Consider the following 18,657-nt stretch of genomic DNA (forward strand, 5'->3'; position numbering starts at 1 on the left):
ATGGTTATAAGTTTATAAAAACACAAAAGGAAGTATAGAGCTTGGAAATGTCAGTTTATCGGCTCTAGAGTAGTTAAAACTCCAAGGAGAAATTTCTTCAAGTAAATGCATATGGGAAAGGGTAAGATAATTCCATTATTATTGGCAATGTAGGAAAAAACAGACTGCTATTTACCGTAAAGAAGACACATCAAGTTGCAGACAGGCACAACTGAAAGATACTCTCATACAGCTTTCAGCCAAAAACTTCATTACTAAAAGAGGCGCGCGTGCGCGCGCCACACACACACACACACACACACACACACACACACACACACACACACACGCAAGCAAACAAGCAAGCAAGCATACCACATGCACACACGACCACCAACTCCACCGTCTCAGTTCGGAATGCAATATCACGTGAGATGCAAGCAGCAATCCAGAGGAGACAGGGAAGAGGAAATAATAGTAGTGTTTAGGTGGGGTTGTGCAGGGATTAGACTGCCAACAGGCGCACTATCAGGAAGTAGTGGGGCAGGGAGGTGGAGAGGGGGGGGGGAGGAGTAGAAAAGGAGATGAGTGGGGAAAGATGGGTGGATGTGTTGGCAGAGAGCTGCAAATAAAAAAGGTGGGAGATCAGAATGAGGAGGGCATGATGGGACAAATGGGGTGAAAACTGTTGGGTGGGTGGTGTAGGGACAGTGTGTTACCAGTGGCTGAGGTCGGGGTAATTATGGGAGCAGAGAATGTGTGGTAAGCATAACTCCCATCTGTTCAGAAAAGCTGTTGGTGGAAGGAATGATCCAGATGGCTCGGGTAATGAAGCAGCCATTGAAATGAAGTGTGTTGTGTTCAGTTGCATGTTGTGTCACAAGGTGGTCTACTTTGCTCTTGGCCACATTCTGGCAGTGGCCGTTCATCTTAGTGGACAGCTGGTTGGTAGTCATACATATATAAAAAGCTGTGCAGTAATTGCAGCAGAGCTAGTAAATGACTTTGCTGCTTTCACAGGTAGCCTGGCCCCTGATGGGGTAGGATAAATCTCTGACAAGACTGGAATAGGAAGCGCTGGGTGGATGGATTGGGCAAGTTTTGCGCCTTGGTCTTCCACAGAGGCAAAAGATTGGGGCTGGGTGTGGCATAGGGATGGACTAGGATGTTGTGGATGTTGGGTAGCTGACAGAACACCATTTTAGGAGGTGGGAAGTACCTTGGGTACAATGTTCCTCATTTCAGGGCATGATGATAGGTAATCAAAGCCCGAGCAAAGGATGTGGTTCAGCTGTTCCGATTCAGGGTGATACTGGGTGATGGAGGGGACACTCCTTTGCAGCTGGTTATTGAGGATGATGGAAGGATTGGAAGTGTGAGGGGAAATAGCACGGGAGATCTGTTTGTAGAGGAGGTCTGGGGGATAGTGCCTGTCTGTGAAGGCCTCAGTGAGGCCCTCAGCATACTGGGCAAGGAAGTTTTTGTCACTGCTGATATGCTGTCCCCGGGTGGTCAGGCTATGTGGGAGGGATTTTTTGGTTTCAAAGGGATGGTTTCTGGAATGCATCGTACCTCATACAGCTGATGTGTTGGAGAGGAAAAGGTTGGTGAAACCATAAAACGTTGGCCTACACCTTGTTTAGGTGAACCAATGGAAGGGATGACCTAAACTGCTTTAGGAGAGTAGGATTCGAAGAAGGACACTAGCATCATAAGGATGATAGGTAACTGAGAATTATCTTCCCACAGAGGAAGGTATAAGCAGTTCTTACAGAGATAAGAAACTGTAATGTAATGGTAGTTCTCATTTGCAATTAATTCTCCACATTGGCAGAGTATAAAGAGACTTACCTGGATAGTGCTGATTTATGACAGAGGCATTTCCATGTATGCTTGACATAACTGATACCTGTGATTTGCAGTTAGCAATAACAGGTTATCGTTACTTGCACCATGTAGCCCTTGAGTTGACAGACCCAAGTATTTGTAAAAGGAATATAAGTAACCTATGTGTGGGTGTTTAGTAAACCTACAAAACATAACTATGGTTATAGCATTTAGAAAAAAAAAGAGACTACACATACATGGTAACTATTAAGTAGAAAAGTAAAATGGACTTGTTAACTGCTCTTCAAATCTCTGTCAAGGGTATCACAACAATAGTAAAGTAACCTATAGCTTGATAAAAGAGGAAACTATACTCATAACTGTTTAAGAATAGAACAAATATAAAGTAAGCTAAGTGGAGGCTCTTCACAGATTTCGCAGTAACATTACACATTAAGTATTGTATAAAATAAAACAAAGTCAAGAAAATGAGAGTTTAAAAGTAACATAGACTATCTATAAAAGATATCAATCTAATTAAACATATATAGAACAGGAACAAAATAATAAAAGATACAAATTGTTAAAAGAATTATGCCTTTTTTTAAAAAAAAGAGTAGTGGGTGTGCATTACAGCATATCCAAGCTAAAGGAAGTCTGTATCTTCATGAGAAAATGAAGAATTCACAGATTTAATTGAAAGGAAGTGTTTGTGAGATGCATCGTAAAACACATTAAAATAATTTTAAAAAATACTTTTAGAGAAGGCATCTAGACATAAAAAGTGGCGAAAGAATGTTCTAATATAGTTAATAATCAGGAGATCCATGCTCTTGTATAAGTTTGTGGACACAAATGAAAGTTATATGTATGACATAAGAGAGAATTACATGGTGTTATGTTAATTTTTATTTAATGAATTGCAAGTGGTTTTACTAAGTTAAGCAGGAAACCTTTTGCAACACCTTGTATCTCAGTGGAGGGATATGTGACATGTCAATTTTGATAAAAGGATATATCACATCTCCTGAACCTTCATAACGATGAAAGATGCTCATGAAATCTGAAGAAAGGTTATTTTGTCAGTAGTTAAGTTTTGAACATCACACTGAGAGAGGAATGGTTTGCAATATGCGCAGGTTTGATGAAAGATGTGGGCACATCACATTTACACAGCAGGACAGCAAGTTAGTGTCCCCACTTGCTGTGGGACCACTTGTTTCTTCATGCCCAGGCTTTGAGGTGTTTTGCAGCAACAGAGAAAAGGGTTATCATGACAATGGCGTAAATAATGTGACAAGCAAAAATCTAATAAATAGTCAGTTGATTCTTGTCTGAATTAAGATGATATAAGGATCTGTCTGTCATAGTAACGTATTTTGAAGACTGAACATTATTGAGAATGGAAGTAATGACTTATTGCATTAAGAAGAGTTAATACAGGAGTTCAACATGGAATTCTTCCACGTTATTTCAGTAGTTCAGAAGAAAATCCACACTCACTCTTAGCACCCAATCAATGCAAGGGGAGAAAATAGGTGATGGCAAAACATTTTATTATTATACATTACCATCGACCTAAGAGGGTGACGGGTTATAGTTTCCACAAATCACACTTGCTTGACAACATTTCACTTCAATGTATACTGTTTATATTGCCAGTGCAATGTGCTCTCTATTTTGTCAAGTGAGTGCTTAATCAATAATAAGGAATAGTTTATGTGAAAATATACTATAAGAATGGTAACTAAAACAATAAGGCTAAACAGAAAGAGTTATGCCGCAGCTGGGGGTGATGTGATATACAGGGTGATTACAAAAGAGTTCATCATGTTTTGATGTCTTATAGCTTCAAATATATATTGCTCACCCATGTGCACTAATAACCAATCAAAAGAGCATACTTTAAAGTTTTGTTTATGTCATTGCAGGTTTCATTTTGACTCATCAACAGGCAGGGTGATGATAGTTTGCAAAATGGTGACTAATCAATAGAAAGCATTTTGTGTGTTGCAGTATTAGAAGACAGAATCCATCACTACCGTCCACAATGCACTGCAAAGACAGTACAACATACAGCCACTAACCCATCAAAGCATTCTGTGATGGTATCGACAGTTCAAGTACATAGGCTGCCTCTGTGAAGGAAAAAGCTTTGAGCGACCAACTGTCGCTGATGATACAGTGGGGAGCATTCGAGATGTGTTTTTTATAGTTCAAAGAAATCCACAAGTTGTGTAAGTCACGAACTGGGCATTCCTCAGCCAACTGTGTGGAAGATTCTGTGGACGCGATTACATCAGAAATTGTATCCCATACAGCTGTTGTAACATTTGTAGCCGAACTGCCGCACCATCAGACACAAATTTTGTGAATGTTTCCAAAAGCAATGGAAGATGACAAATTTATGACCGACTCGTGTTCAGTGATGAGGCGACATTGCACCTAAACGGTGAACTGGGTTGGTCGATGTGCTCAGGATGATTTGGCACACTTCAGGTGGCCCCAAAGATCTCCCGTTGGTGATTTTTGTCTTTGGGGATACACAAAAGACAATGTGTACATACCATTTTTTCTAACAACATTGGCTGAACTCCATCACAGTGTTTGCATATGGGGCACAGAAAATCCCAGTGTTACAGTGCAAACCAAAAGAGTCTCCAAAGGTCAATGTCTTCTGTGCTGTGTCACATAGAAATGTTTATGGGTCCCACTTTTTTCCTGGGAAACTGTGACAGGTATGATGTATGTAAAAATGTTACAGGACTGGTTGTTACCAAGACTAGTAGCCGATAACCCACACTTCATATTCCAACAATATGGAGTTCCACCTCATTGGTGTAGAGGAATGCATCGCCACCTGAACAAAGGAACATCAAACATATGGGTTGCACAATGTGCTCAGGGTGATTTGGTACTCTTGATATGGCCACCAAGATCTCCTTGTGACGGATTTTTTACGTGCGTGTGTGCAATGCACCAATTGCAACGGATTTTTTACGTGCGTGCATGCGATGCACCAATTGCGACGGATTATATGTTGCTGCTGCAATGCATTTCTTTTATAATTTTTTGTCCACCTACCTCTTTACGTGCAAAGATCTACCGCTGTAAACTCCTGACTGCAGCTACTCACGAGATCACAGAAAAGCAGTGTTGAGGAAACTGTAACCTCATAGCTACACGCCAGAGGCCGCTGTAAGTAAAATTTGCTGAAAATTGTCTATGTACTTCAAAGAAATGATTTGGAAAGGGGATGTCACTCGTACTTTAAATATGAAGTTCAAATTTAAACCTTCAATAGATCTTTATTGCCGTTAAGCAAGATCATCAGCCCACATTTACGAAAATTACTAAAGTTTCTGCTCACAGTTATCACCATACCTAAAACAGCCAGAACTTTTACCTTCCCAAATTCCGAACCAATTACTTGACCACAGTCAATGATCAGCCAATTACTTCTGCACACGATATTCAGTGGTTGTCTTTAGTAAAAGTTTATGCTCACCATAAAATACTCAGTAAGAATATACTCAGTACCGCCACGCTATATAATTCAAAGTTCACTCGCGATTTTCGTCAGAACGAATTATCACAACACTCTATAGTTTGCATAAACAGTTTCTGGTCACTACCAGATACCATTAACACTGGACCATAACGCGGAAGTCATCCCAAGACTTCATCTTACACATAATGCGAAAAGTCACATCCAGCTTAACCGCCTCCAATCAAAGCTAGCTCGCGACTCCCCCTTCTCACTCTCCCACACTCAAAACTATATCTCCTCATTAGGCGGCCAACCGTCTCGCTTCCCATTGGCTGTCAGCACTTACGACCAATGAGAACTCACTTCTAAGGCGCGGCTCGAGCCAAAATCTAGCAAGCACCAACCACTTCTCTATGCTCATTGACGTCATCAAATTAAGTAACACAAAACTCTCTAATTAAATAAACAAAACAAAAGGAACTATAAGCTCTACTCTATATCTGGAAATTTATTATGTAGTCACGAATGTTTTGGCTGTCTTATACATAAGCATACATACTTGGACATCCAACATTCACTAGTAGGGGAACCACTAGTGGATTCGTTCCCACGTTACAGAGTTGGAACACTTGCCAATTCCTGCAGAGAATTACATGAACAATTTTTAATAATGCTGAATGTCCCGCATACTCTCATGCACACAGTCTCATTCACACACACCCTAACACACAATACACATATTTACTTAGAATTCTTGAAATTATTATTACAGAAAAGTCACAGAGGTTTTCTGAAACTAAAAACTTTCCAAATTTATATATGAACACTGAAAGTATTATCAGATCATCGTACATAGTCACTGAAGGTGAACTATTACATCACTGTATTTATTTAAATTCTTGACTGTTGGAAAAATTAAGTAGTTGTTGTTGTTGTTGTTGTTGTTGTTTTTTACTAACTTCCAAAATACAACTATTTTTGATCTCAGACTTTGACATATTGTTTGTTTTAACAACAGAAGGATGTACATCAAATATAACGTTCCTCCGGTTATTCCTTTATTAGCTATTAATATTTTTAGTTTCGTATAATGTAAGTGGCCTGCCAGCGCTACTCCACTGCTTTCACACGCGCAGCTGCAACAGATGGTCGTGACGTCAGTCTACAGGACACAACTCGTCCGTTACTGACCGTATAATACTCTACCGGCTTACATTGCAGCCCACATACATTCTGAAGTAAAGCTTTTAATAGACAAATGGGCGATCGCGCACTAGTTGCGACGCCACATCCTGTTCGTGATTTTTTTCTTTGGGCATATGCGAAAAACAATGTGTACATACCATCTTTTCCAACAACACTGGCTGAACTCCAGAATCATATCACTGATGCACTGGCGAACACTGACAGGGACATGCTCAAACATGTATGGGCTGAGCTTAACTACTGCATAGATTTGTGTTGTATAACACAAGGAGAGCACATAGAACATTTGTAATGATGTGTAAGAAACTTGAAAATGTGCTTTTTCATACAAGTTATCAATCACTATTTTTATGTAATACTTTGTGAAATACATTCATCCGATAAATCATTTGTACACCCTAAGAGACACAAAAAACTGTGCACTATGCTGGAATTACCTGAATGGGACAGAAATCAGTAGATATGGTGTACATGCACAGACCAACAATGGATTACAATTTCAAAAAATTTTGATTATTTATTAAGAGAAAGAGCTTCACTAATTGAGCAAGTCAATAACATGTTGGTCAACCTCTGGTCCTTATTCTGCTTGGCATTGATTGATGGAGTTGTTGGACGTCCTCTTGTGGGATATCATACCAAATTCTGTCCAACTGACATGTTAGATCACTAAAATCCTGATCTGGTTGGAGGGCCCTGGCCATTGTCCTCCAAATGTTCTCAGTTAGGAAGAGATTTGGTGACATTGCTGGTCAAGGTAAGATTGGCAGGCACAAAGACAGCAAGGTTACTGGCTCTCTCCCCAATTGAGAATGTTTGGAGCGTTATGCGCAGGGCCCTCCAACAACCTCACGTTTTTCAGAACCTAATGAGTCAATTGGACATAATTTGGTGCAATATCCCTCAGCTCTGTCAATCAATGCCAAGCCGAATAACGGCTTGCATAAGGCCTAGAGGTGGACCAACGCATTATTGACTTGGTCAATCTGTGAAGTTCTTTTTCTTGAATAAATCATCCTATTTTTCTGAAACTGTAATCATTTGTTTGTCTGCACATGCACATCACATCATATCTACCGATTTCCGTCTCACTCAGATAATTCCTACATGGTACATCTTTTTTTTTGTCTTAAGAGTATATTACATAGATTACCTAAACAAAACAATCAGTATCTGTCAGCTGTTGTATACTGTCACAATGGCTCTCCCTTCCAGAAATGAGAGTTAATGAAATATTTAAAACATTGTAACACAACCAACAATCTTGATAAACATTCTTAAAAGCAGTATGATTTTGTATTGAAATTAGTAAAATAAATAAGTAAAAACAACAAACAGAGAGAATAATTCAATAATAAGCAAAAATACATGTATGTTTAAATCTGTCCATATTCACAAAGAAATTAATTTAAAAAAACCACCTTTGCTTTTGTGTGAAGGAGGATCACATTTGTGTATCAAATTTTGACACAGCCTTTGAATTTGAAATCAACCATTCAAAACCTAATCTGACAGCCAAGGAACCAATGGACAATAACAGAGAATCACAAGACCACGACTGGGAAACAAATATAACGAAAACTCAATGCACTGCTTACATTTTCCTTTATGCATGATTCCACAAGCAATTCTTTCCCTCAACAGATATTCACAGAGTGATTTGTTAAAAATGATTTTACATTCTACACCAATCAATCAACAGACATGTCTGCACAGCTATCCATAATCTCCTGAGATTTTAGTAGCTTTTCTTCATAAAAAATCAATTTCCCAGAGAATTCCAGGTCAATTGTCACTTAGTATATGCAGCATTAACAACAAAATTTTGGCACAAAAGATTCCTACCACAGAAATGGCATTATGATTGTTTTTCACTTCTAGATGTAACACATCCTATAGAGTCACAAACAGAATCCAGATTCAGCCTGTAATAATGGTACTCTGCCCTCTATAATGTAAAAAATTGGGTAGCTGAGTCAGGTATGCGAAAATAAGCATATGGCAAATATTCTACATTTTGAAGAACACATAAACGGAGAGGGTGCTCCATATCACCCACTCAACTCTAATAGTTGTCTATCAGTCAACAGAAAGAGGAAGGATGATGATGGGTGGGTGTCATGATCCACTAGCATCTCCCCTAAAGGGACAAACTATTTTACAAGACTGTTCTCACATAAGATACTTGCACAGAATGCTCAATTTACAACACTGACCAAGAGTGGCTGTAATTTCACAGTTGTGTTCCGAGTATTTTTTTACATAATAATGTTTTCCCAATATTTCCTTATAGGTATTTGTCACTCTTCAGAAACAAAAAACAGTGGAAAATGGGGTCATCCCAATGGGCACAGAAGCAGATATTTCAGTTCAACATGTTGTGCCACAATTCTTGGCACTTCTCATAGTGTAATTTTTATTTAATAATTAAGCAGCAATAATATAACAATAGCACATCACTTTGGATACGAAAACCACCATGTGAGTGATGATAAAATACAATTATTCATTAAAAAAAAAAAAAGGACCTCTTTTTTCAAAAGATAAACCACACATTTTAATAATAAAACTAGAGTAATTTAAGTACAAAATGTTTCCTGATTCAACAAATCTTCTCCTATTTGTCTATAATTTCAAATTTGAAAAATACTGACTACGGAGAAGAATATTCAAGAGCTTTTTATGTAATAAATATATTAACTGTTTTACAAAATTATGAGACAGAATGGCTGGTCAGTACACGCCTTTGTGAGGTAAAATTTTTAGTATTACCAACTGGCATATGTAAAAGACAAGAAACTATCCTAGCTTTTTGAACTATTAAAGCCTTTCTCCAGGAAGAAAGAGAGAAATGTTGGAGGAGGTTAAAATGGAAGGGCAAGTCTGTCAGACTCCATGGCTCGAGACTTCCCTACTACTAATCTGTAGTGGCATCAGTGACACAGGTCTCTATTACTGGTGTCAACCAAGCAGTTGTCGCAAAACCCTCAATAGACAGTTGGAAGCATATCTGACAAGATGTCAGCAAGGAATTGGGTGGAAACAAAATTAAATTTCATATCAAACTGTACTGTGGCAGGCAGCTGAACAGTTAAAAAAATGCAAACAGTAAAAATCACAACAATAAGTAACATTACTTGCCACAGATACTTCCAGCACCTGTTACCACAGCAGGTAACATCCAACGAGTGATACGGTGGTTTACTGTGATGGGAAATGTTTTTGAAGTGTGTAGTTACACTTTAGCACCGCAAATCATGAGGGGTGCTCTAAACTTGACAAATGCAAGATAAAAATGCACGTCTTTCCTGATCAGCCACATGCACAAAAGTTCAGGCAATGGGAACCATGGTATTACAAAGATCTTAATTAACAGATGTGAGCCAGTAAACATGGAGTCACTGGTCGACATAACAATGGTACCAAGAACATTAACAAATGATAAACAATGGAAAATCCAAAATGGAATGTAACAATATTATGAAAAGGAAACTTGATACTCACCATACAGCGAGATCTATAATAGCATTTCTGCTATATGGCAAGTAGCAACTTTCCTTTTCGTAATATTGCTAACACATGTTAAGTCATATTTTTTCATGTTCAATTACATGCTCTAGAACTGTAATCTGCAGCATTTCTTAACAAAGAAACAACTCTAGGATTTTTTATGAAGAACAGCAAGAAAAATCTGCTACAGAAAAACTACATTCAGATAAACGGGAATATTATCAGGAGGAATTTGAACAGCAGTGTTCTATCATCCAATATTAAAGTCATGTGATTTATGATCATCAACAAGAAAACAGCAACTAACGAAAAATTATACAACATTCACATCGGAACTACTTTCATATGTGAAACATTTGGTCTTGTTGATACATTAACTCACAAGTTCATCTGTGGTATCCCATCTGAGATCTGGTCTTATATCAGAAAGAAACTGGCAATCACAGATGTACAAACCCAACCTACACTGACAGAACGGAAATAACGAGGCCACAAAATCTGTGATAACCTACAAGCCAAAAAGAATGTAACAACTTGGATGACTGGACACACAGCTACTTACATAATTCACAATCAATCAGCTGTTTCAACTATTGTTGCAAAAATGGTTCAAATGGCTCTGAGCGCTATGGGACTTAACTTCTGAGGTCATCAGTCCCCTAGAACTTAGAACTACTTAAATCTAACTAACCTAAGGACATCACACACATCCATGCCTGATGCAGAATTCGAACCTACGACCGTAGCGGTCGCGCGGTTCCAGACTGTAGCGCCGAGAACCGATCGGGTACCCCGGCCGGCACTATTGTTGCACATACATGCATTTGAACATTAAACAATCAGATTCTATAAGTACTACGTGCAATTATTTGGCTACTGGCTAAACACCATAATCACAACACTATAAGTAAGAACAAGAGAATGAAGAAAAAGAAGGAAGGGAAAAGGAAAAGGAGGAGGAGGAGGAGGAGGAGGAGGAGGAGGAGGGAGGGGGGGGGGGGGGGGGGGGGAGAGGAGGAAGAAAAGGAGGTTGCAACAATGCCTAGTTAAGAATGAAGTGTTACAAAGTGTCAAGATTTTGTTCACATGGCGGAATAAACCCTAGATACATCACAAGGCAAAATTTGTATTATACTTCTCAAAGGTAATTTTTAGTTATCATATGTAAATTTTGTTTAAAAAATAATTATAGGAGGGTCACCCTCCACCTTGACCCCCTTTCGACACAAGAGATAGGTACAATCACTCATAACAAGTTATAGAGACTCTATTTGGCTATCTAAATACTTTCACGTCGCAAGATGATAATGTGTATTGCAATTGTCACATAATCGGCGCAGAAGTAAGTAGTTTCCAGTTTAAACCTCACCGCCTACACAAAACCATTTAATTTTGTTCAATCATTTTTTGTCTCTTTATACTTTATTTAGTCTATGACATCCTAATAAACAGTAATTACTAAGAGATTCACCAAACTAATGTAACAATGCAGAGAGCATTAAACGCTTTTACTTTCTTAACATTTTTGTTTGCAACTATAACACTTGAAATAAATTGTATCCTGAAAGTACCAATATGAACAATGAAAACAGAAGCTACTTATTAAATAGAAGAGGTGCTGAGCACACAGACACACAAACACATAGAAAGGCTTGTAACTTTTGTGTCAGGAGGCAACAGCGGCTGTGTGTGTGTGTGTGTGTGTGTGTGTGTGTGTGTGTGTGTGTGTGAGTGTGTGTGTGTTTCTTTAATCACAGTTAAAAAAAACACATCTATACATGCTTTAATCAAATTTACACTAGTGAAACTGAAACTCACATATCAATCTGCCCTTCAGAGATTCCGACTTCAGGAACAATCTCTTCTTGTTCTAGAACTACTTCTTCCTCCACTCCAACTAATTCCTCAGCTGCAGTTTCTGAAACAAAGGACTGTGTAACACTGGAAAACATTGTCAAACTGTGTGTAATATTACTCAATTACTACATTTCTCCAAATCTTAATGTGGCTTATTATTTGCATTTCTGCAGAAGGAGAAATTTTTTAACATTACACTCATTCTGTCATCTGGTTTAGTGGGGTTGGCTTGTTTGGGGAAGGAGACCAGACAGTGAGGTCATCAGATTAGCAAAGGACGAGAAAGGAAGTCGGCCGTGCCCTCTCAAAGGAACCATCCCAGCATTTGCCTGAAGTGATTTAGGGAAATCACAGAAAACCTAAATCAGGATGGCCGGGCACGGGATTGAACCGTCGGCCTCCCGAATGCGAGTCAAGTGTGCTAGCCACTGCGCCACCTCGCTTGGTCTGGTTTAGTGCTTGGAAGTGTTAAATATTTGCAACTACCCATTATGAACATGCTTTCCTCAGGCAATGAAAGACTACATCAGTGCATTTCATTACACATTTTAATTATGTGCATCACAGGGAAACTAAAACATGATCACTTTACATTCTGGCGACCAAGCTCGAGTATAACCAGGGCCCTAACACACATTTTCTCAATGCATGAGCTACCTATCACTTGAAAATTGAACTCTCTTCATATGAGAACAACGTACGGACGTTTCTATACCTGCCCCTTGACAGGTGCTTCTGCCTTCTGCTGTCAATTTCTAGAATTACTTTCAGATAAACAACAATGAACATAAGAGCTGTTGACCCAACCGATTGACACAGTGTATATTCCCGTTGTCAGGAGTTTCGTACGTATACTTCTTAGACTTTGCAGTATGCTGTAATTCTGCTACAAGCATGTAACGTTTGATGAGTAAGAAATTTTGAAAACTCAATGATCCTGGATTGGCATGAGTGTCTCTGGTAAGCTGCAGCCAGCTACCGTTTTTTGTCACTAATATTGTTGCTACAAATACTACTGCTGTGATTACAATTTGGTTCTGTTTTATTTGCCGTCTTCTTCTCTCTCTGTCTCTCTCTCTTTTATTCCCATATGAACCTCATTATGAAGCAGCATCACAGCAGATTTTCAAGATTTGTTTGAAGAATACGAGATAATTCAATGGCAAAACAAGCAGGAAAGAAACACAATGATACTACTCCAAAAGCAACATACCTCTCTGCATGCCGGAATACTTCAGACTTTTTCATACAAAAGGTAATTAAGGGTGAAACTCATCTCGTACCTCTTTTTTGGCAAGGCTAATTATACTTATTGCCATCATTATTGTAAAATCTGTAATATACCAAAGAACTAAAACAGATATGAAAAATAACCCTTGAAAGGTTGGTCATTTTTTGTGTGTGTGTATTGCATTTTTTAGATGTATAAAACACAAAAGTGCCAATAATATTTTAAGTGAAGGCATAAATGGCTGATATTTTTTTTTTTTTTTTTTTTTTAGTCTTGAAATTATAAATTATATATTAATGTTGATGAATAAATATATGACAAAAAAGTATGACTGTTATTGCTGTGTCCACCGGCAGATGCAGTACACACAGAATGCGACACAGCAAGGCCAGTCACCAGAATGGCACCACAGTTATGATCTAGTGCCTCAAACTGTGCACATAACAAAATACGTTATGCTTATGCCATATATCACTCACTGCTAAGCATCTGCTATAGTTGTGGTCTGAAGGAATAGAGAACATTCAAAACATGGGACTTTATCCTGCTGCTGCCTAACGTCAAGCAAACAGTTTGTAAATGAACATTTATCTGCTATCTGTGGATTTCAGCAGACATACAGCTTTACTCTTGTATCACTGTCTCCAGTCTTAAAGTGCCACAGTATCCACCTAGTGCTGCACTGTGCGTGTATATAAGCAGACAGTGCCAGGACTTATCTATTGTCGCAGTCAGCAGAACCATATGGTGCATACTTCTAGTTTCGTCATCATTCACTCGAACCAGAAACCAGACCAGCGTTCAAATTCACATCTGTGGTAGAACTGTTTAAGAAACCTGCCGCGTTTCATCATCATATAAAAAGTTAATATTTTAATAAATTATTGTTAAGTGCATCTTAATCAATGTTGCCTTAAATTTCTGTGCATACCTAGTTTGCCCCATGATGAGGTTAATTAGTTACTGCATCCTTAGCAAGCCACCTAACATACGGCAACTACTTTCTGTGGTAAGGGGTCGTCTTCCAGCCATCATTTTAAGTCAGACACCAAGCTTATTTGGCAAACTTAACATTTGTGATAATATAAATTTTTTGCCATAAGGAGACTACAGTATTAGGTTGTTTAAAGAAATGAAAACTGCATTTAAAGTTGATAAGTACAGGTCAGTGCACAAAGGGCTTGATTTTTATGACCAAGGTCACCATTTAAGAGAACTCACTACAATATTATTGCGATACCAGATGTCGGCTTTTTCCCGTAACGTAATGACGAAGTAGTGTGTGAGATCAGACATGAAGGGTCGACCGAAGCGTCCGATCCCACCCGTCGGCTTTGACCCGTGACGTAAGGCTGTTGTGGTGTGTGACGTCACGACGGCGCGGAATTTAGTTTGTGAGAGTGGCGTGTTTGTAGGTGTCATTTTGATGCAATCAGTGGTGCTCTCTGGTGGTGTGTTAGGTGATGTTTTTGGTTTAGTTTGCGAGTGTGGTGTCGTGTGTGAATTTTGGTAAATTGCTTTTTTTATGTCTTTGGTAGGTACGGATATGACTGACAGCGTCAACAGTTTTCGGTTGTCGACTATGATGGGGGACAGTGCGTTGTCTCTAATAAAATTTCTTCAACTATTCGGATTTTTGGATGAAGTCGTGAAGTGTTCAGTATGATGTGAAGAAATGAGGCTTACTTAAAGTTCCGGAGTCTCGGACCAGGGACGGTTGTATGTGGAGATGCCGTAAGGATAACAGGTCAAAGGAAGCGTTCAGTCCCAATGTGCGGCTGTGAATGTTGGTATTGGTATCGGGAGATGTTTTTGAGCTATATAGGTCAAGGGAAGTGTTAGGTCCTAATTTATGGGATCAGGAGCTGCTGTTGAGCTATATAGGTCACGGAAAGTGTCCGATTCCAGATGATATTGTGTTTAGTGGTATCTGGGGAGTTTTGTGATGTCGGTTTTTTTCGTCGTCTTGCATCGTTTTGTATGGGGGTGGGTGTCTAAATTTGTTTATATTTAGTTTGTCCCCACCCAAAAAAAAACCCTATTTCCTGCGCTTGTCCTGTTAGTGTCATTAGGCTTATTGTGGTCGGCTTCCCCCCCCCCCCCCCCCCCGCCCCGATGTATTTTCATCTTCATAATGTGTATGTAACGACTTTATATGCGCCATATTGGAATCGTGGTTTATGGTCATTTCTGCCATATCTGTGACGTCATGGGTCATAGCAGACGGGCAGGATCGGACGCTTCCGTATTTCTGACATGATCTAATAGTAAGGGAGCAGAACATCAACAATACTTCTTTTACATCAGTATTAGTTTTGGGAATGTAATTCCTGGGGACAGGAATTAGCATAGTGAAAGTTCTAGGCTAGGTTGAAAGGTAACTGTTTGGTTGTGAGTTGGAGAAACCAACAAATGTAAATGGGAAAACTCGGATGTGGTGACAGTAGTGTAATCTGCAGTCTATATTCAGTTGACAAATGACAGCCTGGCTGTGACTCTGAAACATGGCGTCCAACATTTCGAATGTCAGATAACAGTGTGTAGCCTTAGTTAATTTTGAAAAATGAATGAATACTGTTGTGCTACCATTTTACATTATGAAACAAATACTTTGCAAGAATTTATAAACAAAACAACATTGTGGAGAAACCACATGGGATAGCGCTATTGTTAACAGACTGGCTTTGTACTCATGAGAATCTAATCCTCATCTGCTCATCATTACTTAGGTTGCTCTGTGGTTCACTCCAGGCAAATACCTGGGATAGTTCCTACAACAAGACAACAGCCCATCTGTCCCATCCTTGTCAGAACTAGACTTGTAAGTATGCATATATCAATTATGTTTCTTGTTCTAAATCTGTAATATCATGACATGCCCCTCATTCTTCTAAAAGTGATCCTCAGAGCAATAAAACTATATAACTATCACTACAACATAGTCTCCAGAGAATCTGCTTCCATACATGCTATCTCAATAAACATTCATCTAAGAATGTCGCTGCAAAAAACTAAGATCTCGTGTGTGTTATATAGATTCCATATGGTATAGTATAAGCTGAATATGTTTTCAATTTCAGTCAGCAATGTTACTGATCAAAGTGTGTGTGTACTGGAAGAGCATTTATCAAAGAAAAAACAAGTCTGTGGCTGAAAACTTACAGAAAAGTTCCAATACCATAAGTCAAATAAATAGATTTAGAACTTTCAGCTTATGATAAGACACATTCTGTGAATGAGTGAAGGTGTGTAGGAGAAACGGCCATTAACACTATTCAAGTTCTGTGAAGAACTTCGATGGACTATGTGCCTAATGAGTTCAAAATCTTCAGGTCAGGTAAGATACCGAAATTGGATGTTGGCTTTGACCTGCAACAACAATCTGAGCCATGAAATGTCATACAAACACAAAAAAAGATAATACAGAACACTGATAACATCAAGTTTACTTCTCTATTAGTTTGGGGAACATAGGTTGTAATGGAGACACTGATCTGTATCAAAGCCTACGGTCTAGGTTAGAATGGTAGGTGACAGTTTGGTTGAGAGTTGGCAAAGACACCAAATGTTAATCTGAAATGTTACTTGTAACATGCCGATCTGGGATAAAGAGGAATATTCGATACTAGTCACTGGCCTTGACAAGTAACATAGCAAACATGTGACAAACATTGTCAACAACATGGCAACTGTAACATGTTACCAATAGAGATTTTTTTCAAACAGATCATTGAGTTAACACAGACAGGTTTTTTCCTTTGCTTTGGCATTTCTTAGTTCACCAACACACAACTAAACTGTCACCTTTCAACCTAACCTAGACTTTGGGCAAAACTACAGATCAGTATGTTACCATAACCAAGCGTCTTGCTTTCATATTTATTTACTATGCCAACTAACAACAAAATTGTGAAAATATGAACTAAAAAGTGACGTCACAGCAACCATTAAAATTATGTCACTGGTCAAGGTCAGTGGCTAGTGTAGATTATATCTCTTGATCTCTGATCTGGAGTGTAGTCTTAGATCTATACAAGGTAGGCAGGTGACAATTCGTTAGTGAGTTTATGTAGTTAATGAATGTAATATAATGAGAATAACCACAATTCTTTATATGGTGTGTGAATGTGCGTGTAATTTACTCAAATTGGATTTCAACAAGTCATTTATATCCAACTTTGGATAACATCATGGGTAGTGTGTATAGGTTGTACCAGTAAGTTCGATATTCCTAAATTCTCAATTCTTCTCTCTTGGATAAGTCTGAATCTGTGAATAGTAATCATAAATTCTCTTAGGCCTTCAACCTAACAAAAGTTAATATTCTTACCAATGACGCCGTTTCTCATTAATTCTTATTCCATCAAAAGAATTTAGTTAACAGAGTGAAGCCTATTATGATACATATCTTCAATAAAAGGATAGCAAAAGAGGCACAGAGAAAGTGGGGAAGATGTTACTCAAAAACTATTACACGATAAATATATTACAGGATTAAGTCTTACCTGTACAAACATCAGGTAGTTCCGCAACCAAACACTCCATTGGTTCATTATCTTCATAATTTGAGGATTCTCCCTCTTCCTGTTCCAACTTGATACGTTTGCACAGCATGTGTGTTACCTGTGGCTCACAGTTTTCTTGCAACCTAATCATTAACAAATAATATCACTTCACAGAAATTACAGTAATGATCATTGTTTAATAAACTAACACGGGGCCTTGAGGTCTAAGTTTTATGATGTAAGCCATGCCGCAGATTAGGCACTACTACTGAAAAACACGTTAAATTATGTCAATATACAATCATGCTACAATAAAAAAATATATATACATAAACTTCATAGACTAACATTCCATTCAGGACATGCAACGTTCAGTTCTTACCGCTTCCTGTTTTGTGAATCAAATGAATATGTGTTCGTAGAAGCTTTATTCAATTTTAGAATGTACACAGCTTGATCTTGCTCTTGCATCTTTCTTAATTAAAGGTAACTAAACTCAAAAAGTATCTGAAAGCGTGAATTAACTATATACAGTCACAGTCCGTCAAGTGAGATCTATATACAGTATCGATATCATACAAAAACGAAAATACTATAAGTAAAATTCTAGGGTAAGTACAGCTAAGCACGGAAATCGGATTTCAACTAGGAGTCATAAGTTTTCTTTTTAATTTACACTTACATTGACAAGTCGTCGCTTTCCTATTGAAGTAACACACAACTATAAACACAACAAACACACACCACGAAAGTGAAACAAAATACTAACAAACTCCAGGAGCAGCAACATTACCACGGCAGAGGATGGCTATGGCATGATTAAGCACTACCAATCGTCACATAGTGTAGAGAGAGTATACAATCTTCGGAAATACAAACAACTATCATCCAATTAAATATTGACGGAGTGGGAATTATGATCCACAACTGAATATAAACTGTATAAATATTATATGCTTTATTACTCGGATTTTTTTTAAATTCTTTATTCAACAAATAATATTGACACATGATAACCCACCACCTTACATATTAGTGGATCTTAGTTATCT

At 38.3% G+C, this 18,657-nt stretch overlaps 1 protein-coding gene across 6 annotated transcripts in view; it reads right to left on the minus strand.

Moving 5' to 3' along the window:
• Positions 1-18,413, minus strand: part of LOC126418744 (DNA-binding protein Ets97D-like) — an 82,147-nt gene extending 63,734 nt beyond the window's left edge. For 2 of the 6 annotated variants that reach the window (XM_050085666.1, XM_050085664.1), the window contains exons 1-4: positions 18,288-18,364; positions 17,988-18,112; positions 17,606-17,748; positions 11,831-11,930 (exon numbers count right to left, since the gene is read on the minus strand). In XM_050085666.1, the coding sequence (XP_049941623.1) occupies positions 11,831-11,930; positions 17,606-17,748; positions 17,988-18,076 (332 nt within the window). In that variant the 5' untranslated portion in view covers positions 18,077-18,112; positions 18,288-18,364. Of the gene's footprint in view, positions 1-11,830; positions 11,944-17,605; positions 17,749-17,987; positions 18,113-18,287 lie in introns of those variants that run through there. The other 4 variants (XM_050085667.1, XM_050085668.1, XM_050085669.1 and 1 more) reach the window with 4 other exon arrangements.
• Positions 18,414-18,657: the final 244 nt, after the last annotated feature.

This window comes from Schistocerca serialis, chromosome 9 (genome assembly GCF_023864345.2).
Source record: "Schistocerca serialis cubense isolate TAMUIC-IGC-003099 chromosome 9, iqSchSeri2.2, whole genome shotgun sequence".
Lineage (NCBI taxonomy): Eukaryota > Metazoa > Arthropoda > Insecta > Orthoptera > Acrididae > Schistocerca > Schistocerca serialis.